The sequence below is a fragment of the Myxocyprinus asiaticus genome, chromosome 50, assembly GCF_019703515.2.
Source record: "Myxocyprinus asiaticus isolate MX2 ecotype Aquarium Trade chromosome 50, UBuf_Myxa_2, whole genome shotgun sequence".
NCBI lineage: Eukaryota > Metazoa > Chordata > Actinopteri > Cypriniformes > Catostomidae > Myxocyprinus > Myxocyprinus asiaticus.
In genome coordinates this window covers 21,871,086-21,893,359 of record NC_059393.1, presented here as the reverse complement: position 1 = coordinate 21,893,359, position 22,274 = coordinate 21,871,086, and the positions used below count along the sequence as shown (strand labels likewise).

Below are 22,274 nucleotides of genomic sequence, written 5' to 3'. Positions count from 1 at the left end.
GCAGGTTTGGTTCGATTAAAACGAACTCTGGTGCGATTGCTCAGTTAGTGCAGATCATTTGAACAAGTGTTAACGCTGCCATCCGAACCTTGGTGCGCACCAAACAAGCGGACCAAGACCGCCTGAATAGTGGGTCTCAGTCCGCTTCCAAACGAACTCTGGTGCAGTTCGATTGATATATGAACGCAACATGGACCAAAGACGTCTAAATGGACCAAAAACAGGAAGTAATTTGCCTAATACTGACCTCAAACATACCTGGTTCTTCTCATCATAGGAGCTATGTTGCCCATTACAGTTCGGTACAGGCGTCAGAAACAACATCAGCCGTCCTTGCAGCATATCTTCGTTTGTGTGTGCAACGGAGGAATTCCTGGTGCTGTTTTGACTCCTTTACACATTTTATAAGCTCTTCGTTTGTTCTCAGCTGGTAAAAATACCACCATATATACATAAAGATAACGAGCGCATTTAGCCCAGCAGCCAGCATTGTTTTGGATGTTCGGAAAGTTCCGTCACATCATATACGTCATAAAAGCTGTCCAATCAGGTTGTGACTTTTTCTGATGCCTTTTTTGTTGTATCGTTAGGTTTGGTGTTAAAAATGGCAGTGTGAATGCTACGTGAACCAGGACTAAATGTATCATTTTCTTTTTTGGTCCGGACCAAGAGAACCAAGAGAACCGAACTACAAGTGTGAACACACCCTTATATTTATTACAGAGTTGGGACTGTACTAGTGAAAATGTTTGTTTCCCACTCCATAACAGTTAGGCTATTGTTTTTTCATCAGGCTCCTAATGATTTAGGCTAAGTAATCTTTAGGAATATCTGGAGGCAGACAAGGCTATGTGATTTGTAATTTGAAAAACCTTCATTTTGGCACATGCAGAGTTTTGACTCTTTTCCTCGTCAGTGCTGAATAGAATGTCGGGGCTGTCCAGCTGTTTGAGAGGTTTACCTTCTTAGTGCTTTAAACAAATAATTTTCAGAGTTCAGATGGGTCTTTGAAGTCTGCGCCACAATATCAAGGTAAGCCTTAAGATCATCAAGGGAAGCTGCCACAATATCAAGTGATCAGCTCAGCACTATCCCTCACTCACTCACGTGAAAAGCAGGCTTTAATTGCACCTTGCAAATGTGTTTAAAGCGAATCATGCGTGGGACAGCTGCTTCAGCGGCCAAATATTTATCTGGTGTTCGAAATTTGATTGCATTTGCATGTGCTTTACTCTAATGGATCTTAGGATTTAAGAATCAATATCGGGATCATTGAAATAAAGATTGTGATGCATTGGGAAATCATTATTTTTACCCACCTCTAATATTATACATGAATTATTGTGTGCATTTATGAATCACCACCCTAACATCCTTCTCATATTCACAGACACCTGAAGTCCCTATGCATACGAGCTTTGAAGGTGCACCATGAATTGTGAAGATCTGGGCATGTTAAGGGTAGTTCACTCCTGGGCCAGATTTGCTCCAGCGGGTCAAGCTGCCCTTGATGAAGCCCTGAGAGTCTTTAACCCTATGTCAAAGGATTTGTCAGACACTGAGAGACAAATGGTGTCCTTTCTTCAAGAGCTAAAGAAAGAGGGAGCCAAGCCTGTGATATTGAGGAGCAAAGATGTGTATGGATATACGTCTTGCACTACACAGCCCCTAACATCCAAGATGGGTAGCAAGGTTCCTAGAGTTCAGAAACCCTGCAAGAAGCGAGGACGAAAAGGGTTAACCAAGGTCAGGGACGTAAATTACTCCGTCCTCAGTAGAGCAGCCAAGGATATTCTCCAAAACCAACCCAAGATCCTGCTTACTAACCTCTCGGTGGACACTCTTAAGCAGAACACTGCATCATCAATAGTACATAAACGTTCTGTTCAAGAGCAGCAGTGCCTCAAGCTGACAAATATAAAGGGATTGACTGGGGGCCACACTGCAAGGCTGCAGATTCACTTTGGAGGAGATTCCCGAAGCACACCCAGTCCTGCTTTGAGGCGACCACCAGACCTCTCTGGAATTCCGTACTCTCCCACGGAAAATGGCAGTCCGATATCAAACGTTGTTGCCTTGGACAACAAACGTGTTTTGTCTTGTCCATTCAAAGTAGACGATGCCCTCATTGGTGACTCAGCCCCAGTCGTCTGTCAAAATGGGTACAGTCTTAAAGATGGTAGCATTTATAAAAAGATCAAAACCGTAGGTAAACCTGATGCGATGACAAGGGGTCTAGACAATGGGTCAGTGAGGAGGCTCCATTTCCAAAGCTTCAAGTGGACCCATTCAACACTCACCAATGGTCAAGATGTCTCTAGACTGAATGGAAATGGTCTCGAGTGGAAGGTTATAAAAGTAGACGATTCAGTCCCAGACGAGGAAGTGAGAAGGAAGGCACAGAAAATCTTGCAAGTTAATTTGTCGCCTGTGATACAGATCCATCCTCTTGTTGACTCTGTATAGACCCTTGCTGACCCCTTTTTTTTTTTTTTTCTCCTGTTTTGTTAAAATTTCTTGTTTTGCAGTGTTGCATTTTGGAAATGGACTGTAGTTTGAACTCTGGATGGGAGCATTGCAGTGACCTCCAAATGTTGCATTATCGTCTAGTAGTACTGACATCAGAATCCAAAGATGGGATGTTTTTTTTCTGTTCTCACAGTATTTTATTGCCCCAACACATCCCAACACCCACTGTTTGGTTTAAATTTTATCTATTTTTATCTAACTTCTGAAGGATTGGACTAACGAACAAACCCTTATTTATGACTATGCAGTTCCCAGAGTTCTCTTTTTGTTGGAACCTTGTCGTCTTGGACTGCTAGCTAACTGGACAATGGGAACAGACTGAATTTATAGAGTGATTTATTACATGCTACTGCTTAAAAAACAATGACACCCAAATCTGGGTTGTCGTAGTTGGTCTTTTTCTATGTTCCTGGTTCCTGTTGATGTCTATCACAGTATCATCCAGATTTTTGACATCACCAGTTTTGTAATATGATAGTCTGCCGGCATAGACTGCATATTATGTTTTTGTTTAGATTCTAACATGTTCAAATTGGGGTCACGTTTTTCATATTAATTTAATTTCAGGGCAAAATAAATGGCCTTATTCTTTAAGAAGTGTGAAAAAGAAAAAAGTCTTTGTTCTCTTTCCTTCCTGATGTACTTGTTTCTTTCTACACTCGTTCTTTATAAATCCCTGTATTTTTCTTCGAATGTGCCAACCCTGGTAATTAGTTTCTCAATTGTTTTGCTGGTGCCATGACCACAAAGAATTGCAAAAAAATTAAAAAAAATGCATAGTTTTCTGCATCCTGTCAAGCAGTGGACAGCTAGTCCATTTAGTTGAAAGTACCTCAAACACTTGAATGGGAAAATGTTTGTTGTTAATCCTACAGTTAATTATTTATATTGTTCATTCCAAGCATCCAGGAGTTGTTGGTCCATATCTATGTTTAATGGTTTATGGCCATCTTTGAAAAAATCGCTTTGCAAGCATGCTGAAAATTTTAAATTGACCCACAATATGACTAGACAAACCAGAGAGTCGCAAATGAACCCACTGTCTTGATCCAGCACTAGGTTTCAGCAGCAATAAAGGCAAGTTCTATTAAAAAACAAAAAAAACAATATCCAGACAGTGTCATATTGGAACAAGTCAGATCTTCCATTAATGCTTGGTCAAGGTGTTTCATTAATGTCAACTTTCTGGTTTACCAGGTTTCATTTGTTAAGGGAAATTTATAATTCATGTGCATAAAGCAGAAATTTTAAGGCACATGCAGGCACATGAGATGCTTAAGAAGATCTAAATTAACATTCGGCAATGCCTAAGGCCTTTGGCTGATTTGAAGTTTTTTCCCAAAGAAAAGCAGTTAACGGCAACGCAGCAGTTTATCAGTGCAACAAAGCAAACATTTAAAAAAATTAATGTTAGAAATCCTTTGTTACGAGTTAATGCCAACCAACATGGGTCCTTTTATAAATCATCTATCCACACGTGAAATAAGACTTATTTTCTTGTTAATCAAATTGGTTCTTTTCATGCAGTTGAATCTGTGACACTCAAAAGCTGTAAATGTCAGTGTTGTATCTTTAGTTACTGTTACCAAGTTGTGAATTAAAATATGTTTAAAAAATGTTGGTGTGGATTACTGAGGTCTTGGTGGGGTAGCGACAGAAAACAACAGTCAACGTAATCCGTGAGACATTATGAAATTATTTAGGCCTACATTGCTGCAATTACTTATATGACCTTACCTGCTATTATAATGGTCTTTTCGCAAAATGAATTATTCCGACTTTAAAATCGCTAATTGAGAGAATTGTTTTTGTGATTATTACTAATAATGCATTTAATTTTCTATTGAACATTGGTGCATTTTTTCATATTGCTGTTGCCACCGCATTTAAAGGGATTTTAGGCACTGTTTTACGTTGTGCCTAACGACACCCCAGTTAAAACTGCATAGCCTCCCGTTGCTTAACAGTCTGGGAGAATGGTACGTAATTAGTATGCGATTGTTTTGTTGCACTTATTTTTACTGCAAATCAAATTATCTACAGTGCCTATAAAATTTTCACCCGTCTTAGACTTTTATCATTTTGTGTTAACACAACAAAAATAATTTCCTAATGTGTATTTTTGTCTTGTTTTCAGTCAAATATCTAAACATTCTAGGAAGAAGATGCATTTACATGATCACATTATTTTTTCCTGTTTTAAGCATAATTAATAATTTTGAGGTTCATGCTAAACACTAAATTACATTTTGCCAAGGGGGTTAGAAAATAAACGTAATTCAAAATCGTATGCGATTTTGCTTCTCAAGTAAATTTATTTTAAGGATGGTTAGCTATTTTATCAAATAAATACTGATTTTACCACACATTAAAATTAATCAAAATATGTAAATGATGATTTATATTAAAAGTCAAAAACAAATTAATTGGATATATTTGAATTTTTGGTTGTTGTTTGATGAAAATGGCTTAACTCCAAATTGGAATTTCTCTACATTAGGTCAACTCGTTGGAAGATGAATCCTCTTCCAAGTCCCTTTACCCACCAGGATTTTTTTTTACACTACATCCATTTTTTCCTTCTGTCTTTAAGCTGTCCAGTTCCTGCCAAAGGGAAGTATCGCTAAAACATGATGCCACTACCACCACCATTCTTCTCACCATACCAATGTAGTACTTGCCATCAAGGCCTGAAAGTTAAAAAAAAATATATATATATATATATATATATATATATATATATATGTCTCATCACATCATTGAGTCTTGGTTTGGCATTTGAGAAACTCCAATTGTTTGTCTGGCATGATAGAAACTCAGATTCTTGAATCTCTCACATTCCATTGGGCAAATTCCAGCCAAGACACGATATGTTTGAACAAAGGCTTTCTTCTTCCACATTAATGAAATGGTTGAGTAAAACTGTCTCACCATTTCTACCATCTGTCATATCGTGGAGGGCAGCAATTTTTTGGAGCTGCCATAGGCCTCTTGGTGGCCTCCATTTCTCTGGTCCTTCTGGTCAGGGCATATGCATTTTAAAAATGAACAGAAGTGACAGTGTCAGTGCTAACTAGATCTATACTAAAAGAACAATTTGATTGACAGCAATGGTTCTTGAGGTAAAGATGTTCAGGATGAAGTGGTCTGTCAAGTGATATGGATTACTTTGTATCAAACCATGCAGAGTATACAGCCATTTATATGTATGTAATTGTGATAGCACCTCCAGGTTGACAATTAAAAAATATATATATATATTACCCATCCCTCTACAACCAAGATTCAAACAGGCCCACATAGTTTCATGCCGATAGTTCATTGTTAACCTTGTCTGATGGATAAGGAAATTTGATTGGTTTATGACAGCCATATCTTTCCAGACATACAAAGACAATGATAGGACCTTGAACAAAGACGCCACATGCAAAAGTAATTTAGGCCAATGGTCTTATAGTTATAAAATAAATATATATTTTTTACTCTGTAATAGTGCCACCAAGTGGTCAAATCTTGCCAAATTTTTCATGTGTTATCAGAATGACCCCTTCTTTTGATGTACCAAATTTTTTGAAAATAGCTCTGCGTTCAAGAGTTATAGCCATTTAAGAAATACTGGCCTACTACGTACATTTTGGCTCATATTTTCAATTATTGTCATTTAGACTCTAGAAAATCTTCCTGCACCAGTTTTGCTCTGATCGATTGAACAGCCTGGGTGGCGGAGGGCATGTTCGACAAAGTTTCATAGGTCTTACGGTTTGATTTGCCATTCGCGAAGTTTGGTGGGAATGTGAAAAAATGTAATTATTAAAAAGACTTCAACTTCTATTGGGTTGACGTAAGCCTCTTGAGGCCTCCATTACTCTCTGACTTCTGGTCTGGGCATGTGGTTTTAGCCGACGGCCAGTTCTTTATGTTATTAACAATTTTTATTGATTCCATTCTTAAGAAAAACAAACACAACATAACATACAGAATCAATTATATATATTAAACCCCTACCCCCACCCGATACAAACACGCACTACAGTGTTCACCAACAATTAGAACATAAAAATAAAAAAACATTTAAAGTATACTTTCAAAAAACAACCAGAATGCACATACACATCAAACTAGAAATCCCTCTCCACTACCCCTCCCAGAGAACCCTCCAAAAAAGCCAAATATCCACCCCACTTCCTATCAAACAAATTCCATTTTCTCAGCCTTCTAAAAATCACCTCCTCGAATGCTGCCATAACTCCGGCTAGGACCCAACTTTTTAAATGACTATCCCCAATATTAATGACCGCCCCATCGCCTAAGATACAGTGTCTGGGCAAAATGAAAATTGAGTGTCCAATATGTCACACATAAAGCTCTGAACCCTCAACCAAAATTCTTGGATCTTAACACATCCCCAAAAAACATGGGTTGTGTCCCTGTCTTCAGAATGGCATTGCCAGCAGGTGGGTGTGTTTTTAAGACTAAGCCTATACAATCTAGAGGGGATCCAATAGACTCTATGTAAAATCTTAAATTGCATCACCCTTGCATCTCTAGATGTAGACTTGATGTTTTTTAGAATCCTAGCCCTCACTCTCTCCTCCAATATGAAGTTTAAATCTTTCTCCCATAATCTCTTAAGAGAAGCTCCGTCCCCCAGACTCTGAATTAACAGGGAGTAATACACTGATGCCTCATGACCTTTTCCAAAAGCAGTAATCACCACTTCCACAGTATCTAATGCTTTAGGGGGTGTATGCTACTCCCAAATATAGTACAGAGCAGATGGCGCAGCTGTAAATACCTAAAGAACTGAGATCTGGGAATCCTAAAATGTTGAACCATATTTTTTCAAAGGATCTCAACACTCCACTCTCATATAGGTCACCGAGTGTATTAACCTCCCTCACAATCCACTCTGACCAGCAGAAAGGGGACATTTCTGGGGAATTTTGGGTTCATCCATATGCTTGAGGCAACATTTAAATAAATATCTGAGTTAAACACTCTGGACACTTTTGTCCATACCGCGTGCAAATGCGAGATAACGGGGTGTAACTTAACTTCTCCTGTTAGTTTAATAGAAAGGCTTTGCAATGGCAAAATAGTGGTAAGAACTTCCTGTTCAATACAAAACCAAGGAGGGGCTCTCTCAGGTGGAAGCGACCAATGAGCCAAATGTCTGAGACCGAATGCATAATAGTAAAACAAAATCTTGGGTAGACCTAGCCCACCTTTGTCAGTCGGCCTGTGTAACTTATTGAAATGTAATCTGGGATGCTTCACATTCCAAATGAAGGACTTTACTATGCTATCAAATTGCTTGAAATAAGAGAGGGGGACATCTACAGGGAGAGAATGTAGCAGGTAGTTGAATTTTGGAATACAATTCATTTTAATATCATTAACCTTCCCAATCATAGATAAATGTAATGAAGCCCACCTGCCCACATCGCTCGAAATCATTTTTAACAAGGGGTCAAAATTAACTAACTAAATCACACAAATTTTCTGGGAATAAAATGCCCAAATACTTAATGCCCTGTTTGGGCCACTGGAAGGTGCCCGGCTGAAAAGCCGTTACTGGGCAGTACGCTGTCAGAGCCAAAGCTTCGGATTTAGACCAATTGACTCTGTATCCTGAGAACTTAGAAAAGGAATTAATAAATATGTGGAGGCAAGGCATAGATCTAATGGGGTCGGAGACAAATAATAAAATATCATCTGCGTAAAGCAAAAGTTTATGCACCATACCTCCCACCACCACCCCTGGAAAATCATCTTCCTTTCTTATCACAGCTGCTAATGGTTCCAAATGCCTTTTCGGCGTCAAGTGAGATGGCAGCGACCGGAGTCTGATCATTCGCCACTGACCACATAATATTGATGAAACGCCTAATGTTATCAGAAGAGCTGCAGCCCTGAATAAACCCCACTTGATCTATATGTATAAGAGATGTCATAACTTTATCGATTAGCCAAAACTTTTGACAATATTTTTACATCTAGCTGGATCAGGGAAATTGGACGGTAATTGGACGGTAACTCTTACACTCACTTGGATCTTTGTCCTTTTTAAGAATCAGACCGGGCTTGTGTCATGGTTGGCGGAAGATTTCCATTCTTTTATGATTCCGTATAAACTTCTAACAAAAGTGAAGCCAGTTCTGTAGCATAAGATCTAAAAAATGTTGCGGCAAATCCGTCTGGCCCCAGAGCCTTGCCTGTAGGCAAGGCCTTAATTACCTTGCCAAGCTCCTCCAAGGTTACAGTATCTCAGAATCATGAGAATTTTGTTCAGTCATCAGTTTAGGGAGTTCTAATGGTTCCACAAAGTTTCTAATATCTTCATCAGTAGACAAAGACGTGGAGCTAAAGAGATCAAGATAGAATTCTTAAAAAGCATTATTAATATTAATGGCTGAGGTAAAAATTTCACCACCAGCAGATTTCACTGAGGGAATGGTAGAAAAAGACTCTCTCTGCTTTATATATCTAGCCAAAAGCTTCCCTGCTTTGTCTTCGACTCAAAGTATGACTGTCTTACCCTGAATAGCCAAAACTCCACCTTTCGCGACAAAATAGTATTATATCTGTATTTCAATCGGGTCAATTCTCTGAGGCCATCAGACAACATTCGGTGCTTCAGCTCTGCCTTGGCAATTTTGTTATTAACATTTTTATTGATTCCATTCATAAAAAACCAATAGACACAAAATAAAATACAGAATCAGATATATAAATTAAACCCTTCCCTCCGAACATTCCCCCCAGCCGACACAAACACGCATTACAGTGGTCTCTTACAATTATGACAAAAAATTAGAAACAAACTGAAAAAAAAAAATACTTTCAAAAAGCAAGAGTGCACATACACATCAAACTAAAAATTAAAAATCAAAAATCCCTCTCCACTGCCCCTCCCCAAGAACCCTCCAAAAAATCCAAATATCCACCCCACTTCCTATTAAACAAATCCCACTTTCCTAACCTTCTGAAGATTGCCTCCTCAAATGCCGCAACCTCGCTCATCTCCCTGCACCACTCCCGAAACGAGGGTGCCCCAGCCGTCTTCCACCCCCTGAGTATTATTCGCCTGGCCACCATAACTCTGGCCAGGACCCAACCTCTCAAGTGGCTATCCCCAAAATGTATGACTTCCCCATCACCCAAAATGCAGAGTCTGGGGCAAAATGAAAACCGTGTCCAACACATCATACATAAATCCCTGAATCTTTAACCAAAATTCCTGTATTTTAACACATCCCCAAAAAAGTACACACTGGCTTACACACTTTTGCTTCACTATGATCAAGGACTGAGTCCATCAATAGATTAAAGTGTCATCCCAATATTATATCATGAGGGATGCCAGCGGCTTGGAACATCCCTACAAGATCTATAAAAAAGCCCTGATCATTAGTGTTAGGTGCATAAATATTAGCCAAAATCAACCTTTGCCCCTGAATTTCTGCTAAAACAATAATGACTCTTCCTAATTTATCTTTAATCTGTTTGAGACATTTGAATTGTTGATGCTTACTTATCAGTGTAATAACTCCCCTGCTCTTACTTGAGCCAGCACTAAAGAAAACATGTCCACCCCATATCTTCCCAAATTTTTCAGCTTCCTGCGGGGAAAAATGTGTTTCTTGAAGAAACACTAAATTATATTTCTTACGTTTAAGAACAGAAATAACTTTCCTTCTTTTTATGGGATGCCCCAACCCATTCACATTCCACGTGGAGAGAGACAATCCACTCATACTAACATTTGATAGATTAGAAAAAATAGCTTAAAAAATAAAATTATAAAGACCACATTCCACATTAGTGCAACAATCAAACCCCAAACTTCCCCCTGAACCAAACAAAAGAAAAACATGCGCATTAACCCCACACACGACAGCGCCAACTGGCGTCCATCCCTCTAAACTCAAACAGTCCATGTACACCTACGAGAGTCCCCATGACAACTTTGCCTTCGGATTGCTCAAGTCCGGTGTTTCTAAACAAATTTTGTATGACAGAATTACACAACAGAAGATAATCTATAAAACAAACTCCAGCCAATATGTGGGATAAACACAAAGAATATTTAGATTCATCCACATAACTGTTCCGAAGGTGTGTTCCTCTACAAAACAAACTCCAGCCTCTAGTGGAACCAACACACAAAAAAATAAATAAATAAAAAGTCTGTTCAGATTCCTCGGACAGTCAAACGAATGTTCAGTGAGCCGGCCCATTCAACTGCTACATGAGTGCAACAAATGACCCAATCACTCCAATGTCCTGCAAGAAAAACTCCACAAAACAAACTCCAACCAATAGGAGGCATAATTACAAAGAACAAGCAGATTCATCCACAAAACTGTCCCGAAGGAGTGCTGCAACACAAAACAAACTCCATCTGCTAGGCAGAACCAACACAAAAAGAAACAAAAAAGGCCAGTCAGGCTCACTTGGCTGCAACTTGAGTACCACAAAATGTCTTACTCAGTCCATTGACTTTATGAAGGACATGGCTTGCTGGGGACATGTAAATACTTTACAGCCATCCTTAGTATCTATTCTCAATTTGGCCGGGAATATCAGTGCAAAAGCGACCTTCCGTTGATGTAAGAGTTTCTTGTATTCCTTGAATCGATCACGTTTCTCTCTTGTTGAATTCACAAAGTCTGTGAACAAGAAAATGCTGTGGTTCTTCCAAGAAAGCCTTCCTTTACTCCTCGCCTCACGTAACAAGATCTTTATTGGATGATCTCAGAAATTTGGCCAGGATTGATTGAGGCCTGTCTCCCTCAGCGTATCGCCAAGCCGGGATCCTGTGAGCTTGCTCGATTTCCAGCTTATGGTCTGTTATGTTAAGCAGATTCGGAAAGAGCCCGTCCAGGAATTTCACCATATTCTGACCCTCTGCACCCTCAGGAATTCCAACAATCCGGACGTTATTCCACTGGTTACGATTCTCCAAATCCTCCAACTTCTCCCAGACGCGCTCCAGATTAGCAGCTAATCCCTCTCCGATGACTCCAGATAATTGATCCGTTTCTCGACATCCCACACTCTTGTAACCATCTCATTGAATTTCGTCTGCATGGCAGTGATCAATCGACATATTGCAGCAAGATCCTCCCAAGTCAGCAACGACCTTCGTCAGCATTGCTGATACGTTCAGCAATTCTAGCCGAATTTCTTTCACCTCTCCGGCCAAATCGACTCCCTGGCTTAAGGCCTCCAGAGGGGCGTCAGCTTGAGCACGTAATTGTCTTTTAATGTCTCCAGAGCCCAAATATTTTGAATTTTTGACATATTGTCTTCCTAGAACTGTTAGATCAGGGTGTATTGAATCTCACTGGTTTATATCATTAAAAGTATCAAAACTAGCAAAGTGCACAGAGCTTGCCGTTCACACGCCCGAACCTCACATGGCGTCACGTAACTCTCTGCTGACGGCCAGTTTTGACAACATTCACTGAAACCATCCATCCATCTATCTTCTATAGCCACTTGTCCTATGTTGGGTTGTGGGTAGTGCTGGAGCCTATACCAGCTGTCTCGGGTGAAGGCAGGGAAACACCCTAAACAGGTGGCCAGTCACCTGTCAGGCAACACACACAGACATACACATTTACATTCATGGACTGTGGGGAGAACACAGAGAGAACATGCAAACTCCACACAGAAAGGCCAAGTTGAGCCAGGACTCAAACCTGGTATTTCTTGCTGTGAGGCAACAGTGCTACCCACTGAGCCACCATGCCACCTTTCATTAAACCAGTAAATGCAATAATAATGGTTTGATGCAATAGATGCAATTTTAACTATTTACAGAATGTACATTTACTGTACATTGTGTTTTAGAAACAGTGCAGTGAATTGCAGGACTCTGCTGTGTATTGGTTTTTCTTGTTATTTTTTATTCCCTCTAAATGTCTTTAGCTTATTTCTGCATACTGAGGCCGGTACTCTAAAAACATTTGTTGCACTGTTTAAACTAGACAATTATTTGCTGAACGACAGGTGTCAGACATCTGTATTTTTTCCCAAATACCTAACTACCCTTACACATTTAGCTCAAAATTCATGTTTCACATACATTTTTAAAGAAAACTACATGGTGTCTTGAATTTATCTTAGTCTCCTTTTGTATATTTCAATTCAAACACAATGAAAGGTGTGACATGTGACACATTTGTGTGTGACCCAGAAGCCTCTGGGTCTATGGTTTGATGGGTGTTGCTGCTTTGCTGCGGAAGAGCATGACGAGAATGGGGGGATGGGAACTGAATGAAAGAATGGTGGTGGAAAGCCCAGCTGTGAATTCACTGCAGTCCTCATTAGCCCTGGGTCCTAAAGCCCTGGGATTATCTCTCAATTTACCAAAAAAATAAATTAAATAAAATTCCTTAAAAACATGTACACAACCTGTAGCACAGAAAAGTGTCATGTACTGGCTAAAATAAATTCCTATTCAGTATTTTGTCTTGTTTACAATTATCATCCTTGAAACAAAATGAACAGATAATGATAATGACTTGTCTTTAAAGAGAATATATCTTGAATTAAGTTTGTTTTAAGATATATCCTCTGACATATAACCCAAAATTTGCTTCTTAAGAAAATGTATCTTGTTTTATTTATGGTTAGATATTTTATTAGGAAACAACAAAAATGTGAAAAATTATTTGTTTAAAGGAATTTGTACAATCTCTATTCAGTCTTACGTCTATAGAGTCCATTTTAAGAACTGTTCAAAGACTTTAGGTCTATTTTTGAATGCCGAAAAATCCTTGTAGCTACAGCGTTTGCAAGGCTGAACTGTATTGACATTCCTTAAACATTCTATTTATATTTTTATTCTGTCTTCTGCTCCAAATATTTTCTGCAATTAATTCGAATTGAACATTGTTTAGGTCATTTAATGAAATCGTGTCCAATCTATTTTTTTTTTTTTTTTTTACTTTATACTTGAAATTTAACTAACTTAATCTGTTAACTATGTTTACCATTGAAAATGTAAACAGCGATTGCTTTTGGTCTTCATTCTAATGTTTATTTGCATTATGAATTGTGATTGATCATTTCTAATCATGTTATGCTACCTCCGAGCCATGAGACAGAGCCCCGCCCATGTCACGGATGAGCAGTTGTTGAGGGGGAGGGGTGAAATATTATCACTGATTGAGACAGGAAATTGATTGACATAACACCATGACATAAATGATAGGGAAGCGTTTCCGTGATTCTAGAATGGAGCTCCATTTCTTAAGACTCTTTCACATGACAGGAAAGCAGTTAAGACAAGTCCAATCTCCTGAAGCGTCTTTACAGTACAGCTCGGTCATAATCAGCGCCCATCTAGCACGCACGTGAATCAATGATTGTCCCCACTGGGTATATATGAAAGATAAGGGGAGGGGCTTGGCAGAATAAATCAGGGGCTTAAGACCATCAAGACCCCCCCACCCCCAACGCCACTGGAATTAACATCTGCTAAACATCTTAAAAAGATGACATTTAAAAACATTCTGAATAAGTGTCTCATAGGGATCTGCTCAATGTCTTATTGACATCCAAGAGGAAACATCTTATAGACGTATTGCAGATGAGCAAATAACCTTAAAAATACATCGTCCAGATGTAAACACACACATAAAATAGACGTCTGGGTGATGTATGCTAAAACTTTAACCTTATTATTTTACTGCCCTGCAAGCACTGTCTTTTACTGTCCTTCAGGAACATAGTACATAGCAGGTCATAAAGGATGTTGTCTTTTTTCTCATGTAATACGAACAGGTGGTTGTTTCCCGCTGGGGAATTTTCAAGCTTCTCTCATTGCTAAGGCAACCGTCTGCATTATGACTGAACAAGTTAAAAAATACCATTCTATTATGTCAACGAGACCACTGGGATTATGCACTGGAGTTGCAGACGTTAATGAGACCCCTTGTTGTAGTCCCTTGATAGCTGATTTTTGTTTACGATTGGCCTAGAAAAGAAAACCCCCTAAAAGAACAGATTACAAACAGATTCACCCATTTTAACAGATGTTATCTTTATTGAACTCAAAGCAGCATGGTAAGGCTACTGTTGTCTAGGATAGTGGTTCTCAACTGGTTTTGCATCAGGGCCCAGGTTTGATATTGAACATCAGGTGTAACCCCAACACAATACCAAAACTCTATCAAAAGTAAACAAAACATGTCAAAATCAAACATTGAAATGTATTAGTATTACTATTAACTGCATAGGTCCAACAATATACAGAAGTATTAACACAACATAGAGTACTGACAGAGCATTTAAGTCTTATCTGTTGGTTTAACCAGATACAAAGTTCTTGAGCGCACATCCTTCGGCATGGTTCTTTGTAGTAGTTGCTGATTGCAGGTAAACATGGGAAAGGAGGTCAGCTCTAATATCTGTGCTAGTCCATGAGGTTGGGTGTGTCTGTAGTAGAAGCCGGCTCCTGAAACAACACATTGTCTTTTGTTCATACACTTGCAAACGTACATCTCAGAGATGTCTGTTCAAGAGCATTTCATCTGGAAAGTGTCAAAATCTATTTAACATTTGCTAAAGAGATCTGATTTACAAACATTCTAAATCATAAATGTTTCAAAGACATCTGCTGAAGGTCTTATTGACATCCGAGAGGAAACGTCTTGTAGACGTATTGCAGATGAACAAACAACCTGAAAATACGTCTTCCAGATGTAAACACACACATCAAATAGATGTCTGGGTGATGTGTGCGATCAGGGTACAAAAAGGGGCTAGAAAAAAAATGGGTTCTTTTAAATCTGTTTAAATGATCACAATGAAAGAAAGTCCAACCTCTGCTGAAACAAAGCTGGTTTGCTGGTCATAGCTGGTTTAAGATGGTCTCCTAGCCTGGCCAACCTGGTCTTCATATGGTCTAACTCATCTCCCAGCCTGACTAGCTAAAAAGTGCCCAAACCCCCTCTTAAACCAGCCAAAAGACCAGATTGACCATGCTTTGAGACCTACTAAAACCAGCTTAGGATGGTTTAAGCTGTTTGTTTGTTTTTTTCAGCAGGAACTACAAGGCTTTATTAAAATGTCTAAATTTACCTCAAATGGCTCTGCAAATGCTCTGTAGCCACTGTATAAAGGGTTTGGAATGGAAACTAAAGCAGGGTTTCCACCAGCCTTTGTAGAAGCACCATCTTCATCATCGTTCTGTTGATGTATAAATTGAAAAATAAGACATTTATTACATTCATTAATCTTCTGAAAGAGATTCTGTCACATCACCGGATGAAATTATCTTAAATTAAGTATCTGGGACATTTCTGTAAGAACATGAATCACATATAATGTCAAGACATGTAGGTTTAACAAAGCCTTGTCTGAAAGTTTAAAGGAATATTCCTGGTTCAATACAAGTTAAGCTCAGTCGACAGCATTTGTGGCAGATTGGTAATTGCCACAAAATAAAAATGTCGACTTGTCCCTCCTTTTCTTTGAAAAAAGGAAAAATTGAGGTTACAGTGAGGCATTTACAGTGGAAGTTTACGGATTGGCCCCCATTCGCTTCCATTGTAAATGCCTCACTGTTACCTGGATTTTTGCTTTTTGAAATCAAAATACATTTTTGTGGTAATCACCATTATGACACAAATGCTGTCGATTGAGCTTAACTTGTATTGAATCCGGAATATCACACAACCAAGAGTGCTGTTGTAATGAATGAGGATATTTTATCATCAGCTACAAATGAACCGTAAATCCAATCAATTTGAAATGATTAAGAACACTAAGTAAGAACAAGCTGAAGATCTGTGCCAAGTTTGGTAGATGTAACTTAAAAGCTCTAGGAGGAGTTAGAATTGTTGGTCTAGGTTTAGGGATTTTAAAAAAACACCTAAACTAAGTTTACACAATAACAATATGGTGGCTTTGTCAAGCCAACACAAATGTCTTAAGTTGCATTGTGTGAACTTACCTTAAAATACTGGAAACGGAATGCATCATTCTTATGCTTGAGGAAATAGTACGCAAGCCCAACAACAATACAGACAATGATGATAATAATCAAAACCGTGGTCACTGCGACACCACTGGATTGGGAGATTGGAAGAACTGGGGCCACCTAAAATTGCCAGAAATCTATGATTATAAATTTTACTGCGTCAAACACCATTAATGGCTTATTCCATAATTAAATATAATTTATACAGAACATATTAGTGAGGTCTACAGTACATATCAGCAAAGCTATGCTTAACCATCTACCACTAATACATTGAAAACAACATGGTGTTTGGGATTGTTTGAAATATCAGCTTCCATGTCAGGCAAACAGGATGTTGACTTGTTTTAGCAAGTTTGTTGAGTCATAGTTCTCAAAAGGCGTTGTCTGTCTACCTGATGAAGCTGGTGACAAACAAAAATTAAAAAAAACAAAAAAAAACAAAGTACATTTTTGCTGAACTGTACGTGTGGGAGTGTAACTTCTGGAAAAGTTCAGAATACTTGTAGAATTATCTGAAAAAGTAGCTATATGGCTGTTCAGTATGGTGCAATTGGCTGTCCACTGGCATTAACGCAGTTACCCATGATCCTCGACAAGAAATTCAACCTACACATCTAAAAAAAAGAAAAATCTGTCTTGTATTGTTTGTGCACTGGAAGCTTCTGTCACCAAGACAAATTCCTTGTATGTGTAAGCATTCTTGGCAATAAAGCTCATTCTGATTCTGAAAAGCAAAGCTGTCTTTCATTATTCTTCATTGTACTAGTACAAAAGTGTCTACTTACATCAATAGGGGGTGCTGTCAATGGACCGTCAATGACATGGATCAGTCCATTGATGGCTGGAATGTTCCAGGCTAATATAACCTTCTTATTCACCTGTTTTTGGGGTTGAGAGTCCTGTGGAAACCAGTGTAAAATATACAGTTTTCCAGCTCAACATGACTTTGATTGCATTTACACTGCCAGGCCTAAAGCACAAAGCAGATTTTTTGATAGTCTGTTTACATTCTTATCTTAAAGTTTATTTACCTCAGACTGACTGGTGGAATTTGAGGGGATCATTACGACGAGGTTTGCGCCTAGGCGAGTTGGTATCGCTGTTTTATGCTTCAAGTCCTCATAGAAGTGAACGTTATTGATGGCAGATATGTGATACTGCAAATCCCTCCATGACAAGCTCTAAAAAATGAAAATTAACAGATTATACTATAACGAAGCGCCAAAGGTTAAGACACTTAAGGCCAAACTAGAAAGAAATGTGCAGCTTTGGCAAAGCTTCCATGCTGAAAAATAACAGCTTAAACCAGCCTAAGATGGTTTGCTGGTCTTAGCTGGTCTCCCAGTTTGTTGGTTTTAGAAGTTATTTGTGTTGTTGTTTTTTTTTTTCAGTTCTGCAGCTAGTCAGGCTGGGAATCCAGCTTAAACCAGCTAAGAACAGTAAACCACCTTAGGCTGGTTCATGCTGATGATATATTTTTTTAAGCAGGGAGCTTACAACTATACAATGTTTAACTCTTAAGGAGCATTCACACCCACAGTGATTAAATGTTGCTAAGCAAAAGCGATTGCTGGATGCATTTCTACTCGACTATCAGGTGGCAACTGCCTGCACTCCGCATTGTTTCTGCTCATTTGCATAAGTTTGAACTTCGGTCAACCCTCTCATATTGCCAGCTGTCACATTATTCAAATTCCTGGAGATCGGCAAGTCCACCGAAATACCATGCGCAAAAGTGGTGCAATTATTTAGTGAATTCGTCCCTAAGTGTTTAATTTCTGTCCAACTAGCTTCACCAAAGGGAATTGCAAAAGTAAAAAAAAAAATGTCAAATTGCGTGTTTGGAACACTTCCTCCGTCTGCCATTGAGCATACAAACAGATAGTCCCACCCCAAACAGATAGTCCTGCCCAAAACTCACACCATAAGTCAAGTCGATATTGCTGTGTAAGGCTGGACAGGCCGCTCAAATAACCAGCGCAATTTTGACATCACCATAGAGGAAATCAACCTACAAATTAATTACTTACAGTTATCTCGGCATATTAAGCTGAGATAGGAGAAAGTATTTTATCATGGAAAACGTTACACACCTCAGCTTTAAAACAAGTTTCCTTTGAATCCCAGCCCTAAAACAAAATCGTGGTTCGAACACTGGTATTTGTTTTTTGGTTTATTTTATATTGCAAATTACCTTGTTTGCAGAGAAGCCATTATTATGAGGTACAAAAACTGTACTATTTGATGAGCGGTCTGACAGGAAGTTCAAGAGATTCTTGCCTTCCTCTCCATCCTCTGCATATTTTAGTAAAGTCTGCAGGAGGAAACAGACAGGAAATGTGTGACTTTGTTGTTATACATCTTTGTTATACAACAGATTGAAATATATTGCATTTTTTGTGGCAGTATAGCAATGATTATACAATATAAAAAGTGGCTTTAGAAGTTTGTTTGTTTTATCTCCATATTATAAACAAGCCTATAGTCCACACAGGACACATTCTTGTGTTCCGTATGCACTACTTTTAATTTTTATTTTAATGTACATATGCATCAGATGGACACTATTGAAGCATCCCATTGTTTTTCAGAGTAATAAATTGTGCGTTTTTAGGATGGTATGTCAAGTTCAAAGTAGTTAAAACTTTACCGGCTCATTCTGAGGCTGCGCTGCTTGTGAGGTTTGAAAAGGCGGCTGACTGCCCCCTGTTGACGCGGCTTGTAAAACCAAAAATTTTACTTGTACTTCAAGCTTGAATTGCAGGAAAACATCAGGTTTTTTTTACGTGTTATTATTTACATAATCAGAATAAATTAATGCATTAAATCGCTAGCCCTAGTAAATGTATTTTGTTTTAAGGATGCTTAGATGTTTTATTAGGGATGTGCATGAGTAATCGATTAATCAAGTACTCGTTCTGCACCAGCTATTCGACTATTAAAAACATAACTCGAATATAGCAAATTGACCTTTGCACATCTGACTAAATTATAACGCTGAATTATACTGTACTTTTCCTCTGATTCTGCACCGGCAGAGTGCACTTTCTGAAAAAGCTCATTTAAAACGCAACACGTGAACAAATTCAAGGAATTTTATTCCAACTGTATTAAGTAAAAAATAAAACTAGTCGTCTGGGGGAAAATGATGAGTGAACATAACATAAGGGTTAAATATTAAATATATAAGTAATCGATTACTCGCTTTTTATTGGTTAGAGTACTTGACTACAAAATTACTTGATAATGCCTATCCTTAATTTTTATTGCAAATCATGACAAAATACTGATTTAAAAAATACTTTTTGCAGTACACTTACACTATAAAAAACTGAAAAATTAGGAGTGGTGGCGACAACAGAGGCCAAGTCACCATTACAGAAATCCCCGTCCCCAATGTACCCTGGTCCACATTCACAAGACACCTCTGTATAAGACAAGAAAATTACTGTAATTTACTGCAAGTTTCATATATCTATATCCATGTAGTGTACAATTTCTAATTATATAACAACAACCGCAAAGACATTGTTTGACAATCATACCTCTCATTCTGTAGCAATAAGCATCAAATGGCCAACTGGTGTTGACTGGCTCTTTGTACAGCACAATACCAACATGGTTGTCCCCACATTTAGCAGAAGGGAACCTGATCGGATAGCCCACTTTCTTCCCATCTAACCACCCTGCCACACACAGGTGCATTCCCAACTGAAACAAGCAAAAAATGACAATAGCATGAGATAAGACTTCCAAACTAGATAGTTATCCAAAAGAAAACCAATGAAATCATACGTGTCACATGATTTATGTGTTTTCAAGGCACCTTTGAAGGTTTACAATGTCAGGCCTATTTTTACATTTAGTCACTTCATCGATGCTTATATATCAATCGGATTGCTATCCGACTGGATTCCATTTACACATAAATGCGTTTCCGCGAAATGATGTAAATGACTACTTGGCCAATTCGCCACTTGTATTTGTCTCATTCCACCCCCTAAGGTGAAGCGACTAAGGGTAAATACCCCCAAGTCTTCATCAAAGTCACCTGCTGAGCATCAGAGATTTGGGAGAAGGTCGCGAGAGTGGCCCCCTGAGCCTCACAAGCTTCCTGTGCTCGGCTGAAGTTCAGTTTATACTTTCCCTCGGTTGATCGGAAGTGGAAAACACCTGCTGTTTTCGCTGCAACAAAAGAACACTTTATTTCCACCTTTGTTCAAACACATAACATTTTCGGTCGGTATTTAGGCGTAATTCAAGGGATAGCAAAGTGTGGGAAATCAGCAAAGTCTTACTGTGGAAATGAAGGTCTTTGCAGGTGGCTTTAGGATCGCAACCACCGTTGTCCTCCAGGCAGCGGTCAACAGGAGGCACCACTTTCTCCAAACACTGAATTCCATTTCCGACATAACCCACAAGACATTCACAGCGCCTTTCATTCTGCAACAATGTAAATGTTACACATTGCATTGATCCGTTTATATATATTGTGATGTTTATGTTACACTTATTAGACTTTTCAAAATAAATCAACACATGGGGGAAAAATTAAGCATACTGGTCCAGTGAAAATGCATTCTGCAAAATCGCTGCAGCCACCATTCGCCTCCTCTACACAGCGGTTGATGGGGGAACAAGCATGTCCGTCTCCAGAATAGCCGCTCCGACAGGTACAAGTAATATTGATGCCAGTCTGCAGACAGTCGGCTTCTTCATGGCATCCACCGTTATACTCACTACAAAGATCCGGAGCTACAAAGATTTCCAAGTCAACATGAAACCACATACGCAAACCATTTTCCTGAAACAAGTTATTCCTAACCAGGAGCAATCCGACAAGTTTCAGCACAATCACAGCCAATCAGAAACTATTTTATGTTTAATTTACAGTTATGTGAACAAGATTTTGGACCAGTAAGATTTCACGGTGGGTGGGGCTACCAATTGCAAATCTGGCGAAATAGAAACCAAGCGATTTGCAAAATGTCCCGTTTCTTGTCGCGTTTGCAGCTAGTTAAGACAAAAGACTTTGGGGCTGTTCACAAAGAACATTTATTTGTGTCCGTCTGTGTGGTTTTTAAATTGTTGTTTTAATGTATTTAAACTTGCGCTAAACATTTTTGACCATTGCGATGTGTCTCGCTGTTTCTCACAGGAATGCCGCATTTGGTAAAAGTTGTGTCTCTTAATGTTTTTGCAAGTCTTAAAAAAAAAATCAAAATAAGATGCCATGTCAAGTTAAAAGAACTTCTTAAAATGCGTCTCGAAACACCTGCGTTCTGATCCTTTCATTGCACCGCCACAATAGAAATGAAGCGTTCGACCAGATGTCCTGTCACTTATCACAGTTGTGGCTCGTTAAGACAAAAACACAGATTAAGACTGAGGGGATGTTCACATAGAACGTGTTTTTGTGTACCCCTAAGGTTATTTCAAATGAATCTAAAAAATGTGCTAAATGGACATATTTGACTGTTGCGCCATGTTTCTTTTTTTTTTTCAGCCTCTCGTAATCAGCGGTACATTTTTAAGAGGCTGTGTCAAATTAAAGGAATATTCTAAGTTCAATACAAGTTAAGCTCAATCGACAGCATTTGTGGCATAATGTTGATTACCACAAAACATTTTTTTGACTTGTCCCTTTATAAAAGCACTTACATTAATTCATCTGTTAAAACTCATGCATTATTTGAGCTGTAAAGTTGTTTAAATCATTGTTTTTAGTCATTTTAGGGTTTTAGAG

The 22,274-nt window shown here is 38.7% G+C and overlaps 2 protein-coding genes across 3 annotated transcripts in view; one reads left to right on the top strand and one right to left on the bottom strand.

The window, feature by feature from the left end:
- Positions 1-22,274, top strand: part of LOC127439250 (centromere protein P-like) — a 211,343-nt gene that overhangs the window by 13,996 nt on the left and 175,073 nt on the right. Inside the window, exon 2 of one of the 2 annotated variants that reach the window (XM_051695443.1) lies at positions 1,391-4,906. The exons of the other annotated variant lie outside the window; for it this stretch is intronic. Within the exon in view, the coding sequence (XP_051551403.1) occupies positions 1,432-2,466 (1,035 nt within the window). The 5' untranslated portion in view covers positions 1,391-1,431 and the 3' untranslated portion in view covers positions 2,467-4,906. Of the gene's footprint in view, positions 1-1,390; positions 4,907-22,274 lie in introns of those variants that run through there. 2 annotated transcript variants of the gene reach the window in all.
- LOC127439241 (stabilin-1-like) overlaps positions 14,564-22,274 on the bottom strand; it is a 56,437-nt gene continuing 48,726 nt past the window's right edge. The window contains exons 59-69 of the mRNA XM_051695421.1: positions 21,090-21,283; positions 20,827-20,971; positions 20,580-20,713; positions 20,074-20,239; positions 19,849-19,955; positions 18,723-18,842; positions 17,560-17,709; positions 17,314-17,427; positions 16,499-16,645; positions 15,625-15,732; positions 14,564-14,998 (exon numbers count right to left, since the gene is read on the bottom strand). Coding sequence (XP_051551381.1) covers positions 14,957-14,998; positions 15,625-15,732; positions 16,499-16,645; positions 17,314-17,427; positions 17,560-17,709; positions 18,723-18,842; positions 19,849-19,955; positions 20,074-20,239; positions 20,580-20,713; positions 20,827-20,971; positions 21,090-21,283 — 1,427 coding nt within the window. The 3' untranslated portion in view covers positions 14,564-14,956. The remainder of the gene's footprint in view (positions 14,999-15,624; positions 15,733-16,498; positions 16,646-17,313; positions 17,428-17,559; positions 17,710-18,722; positions 18,843-19,848; positions 19,956-20,073; positions 20,240-20,579; positions 20,714-20,826; positions 20,972-21,089; positions 21,284-22,274) is intronic.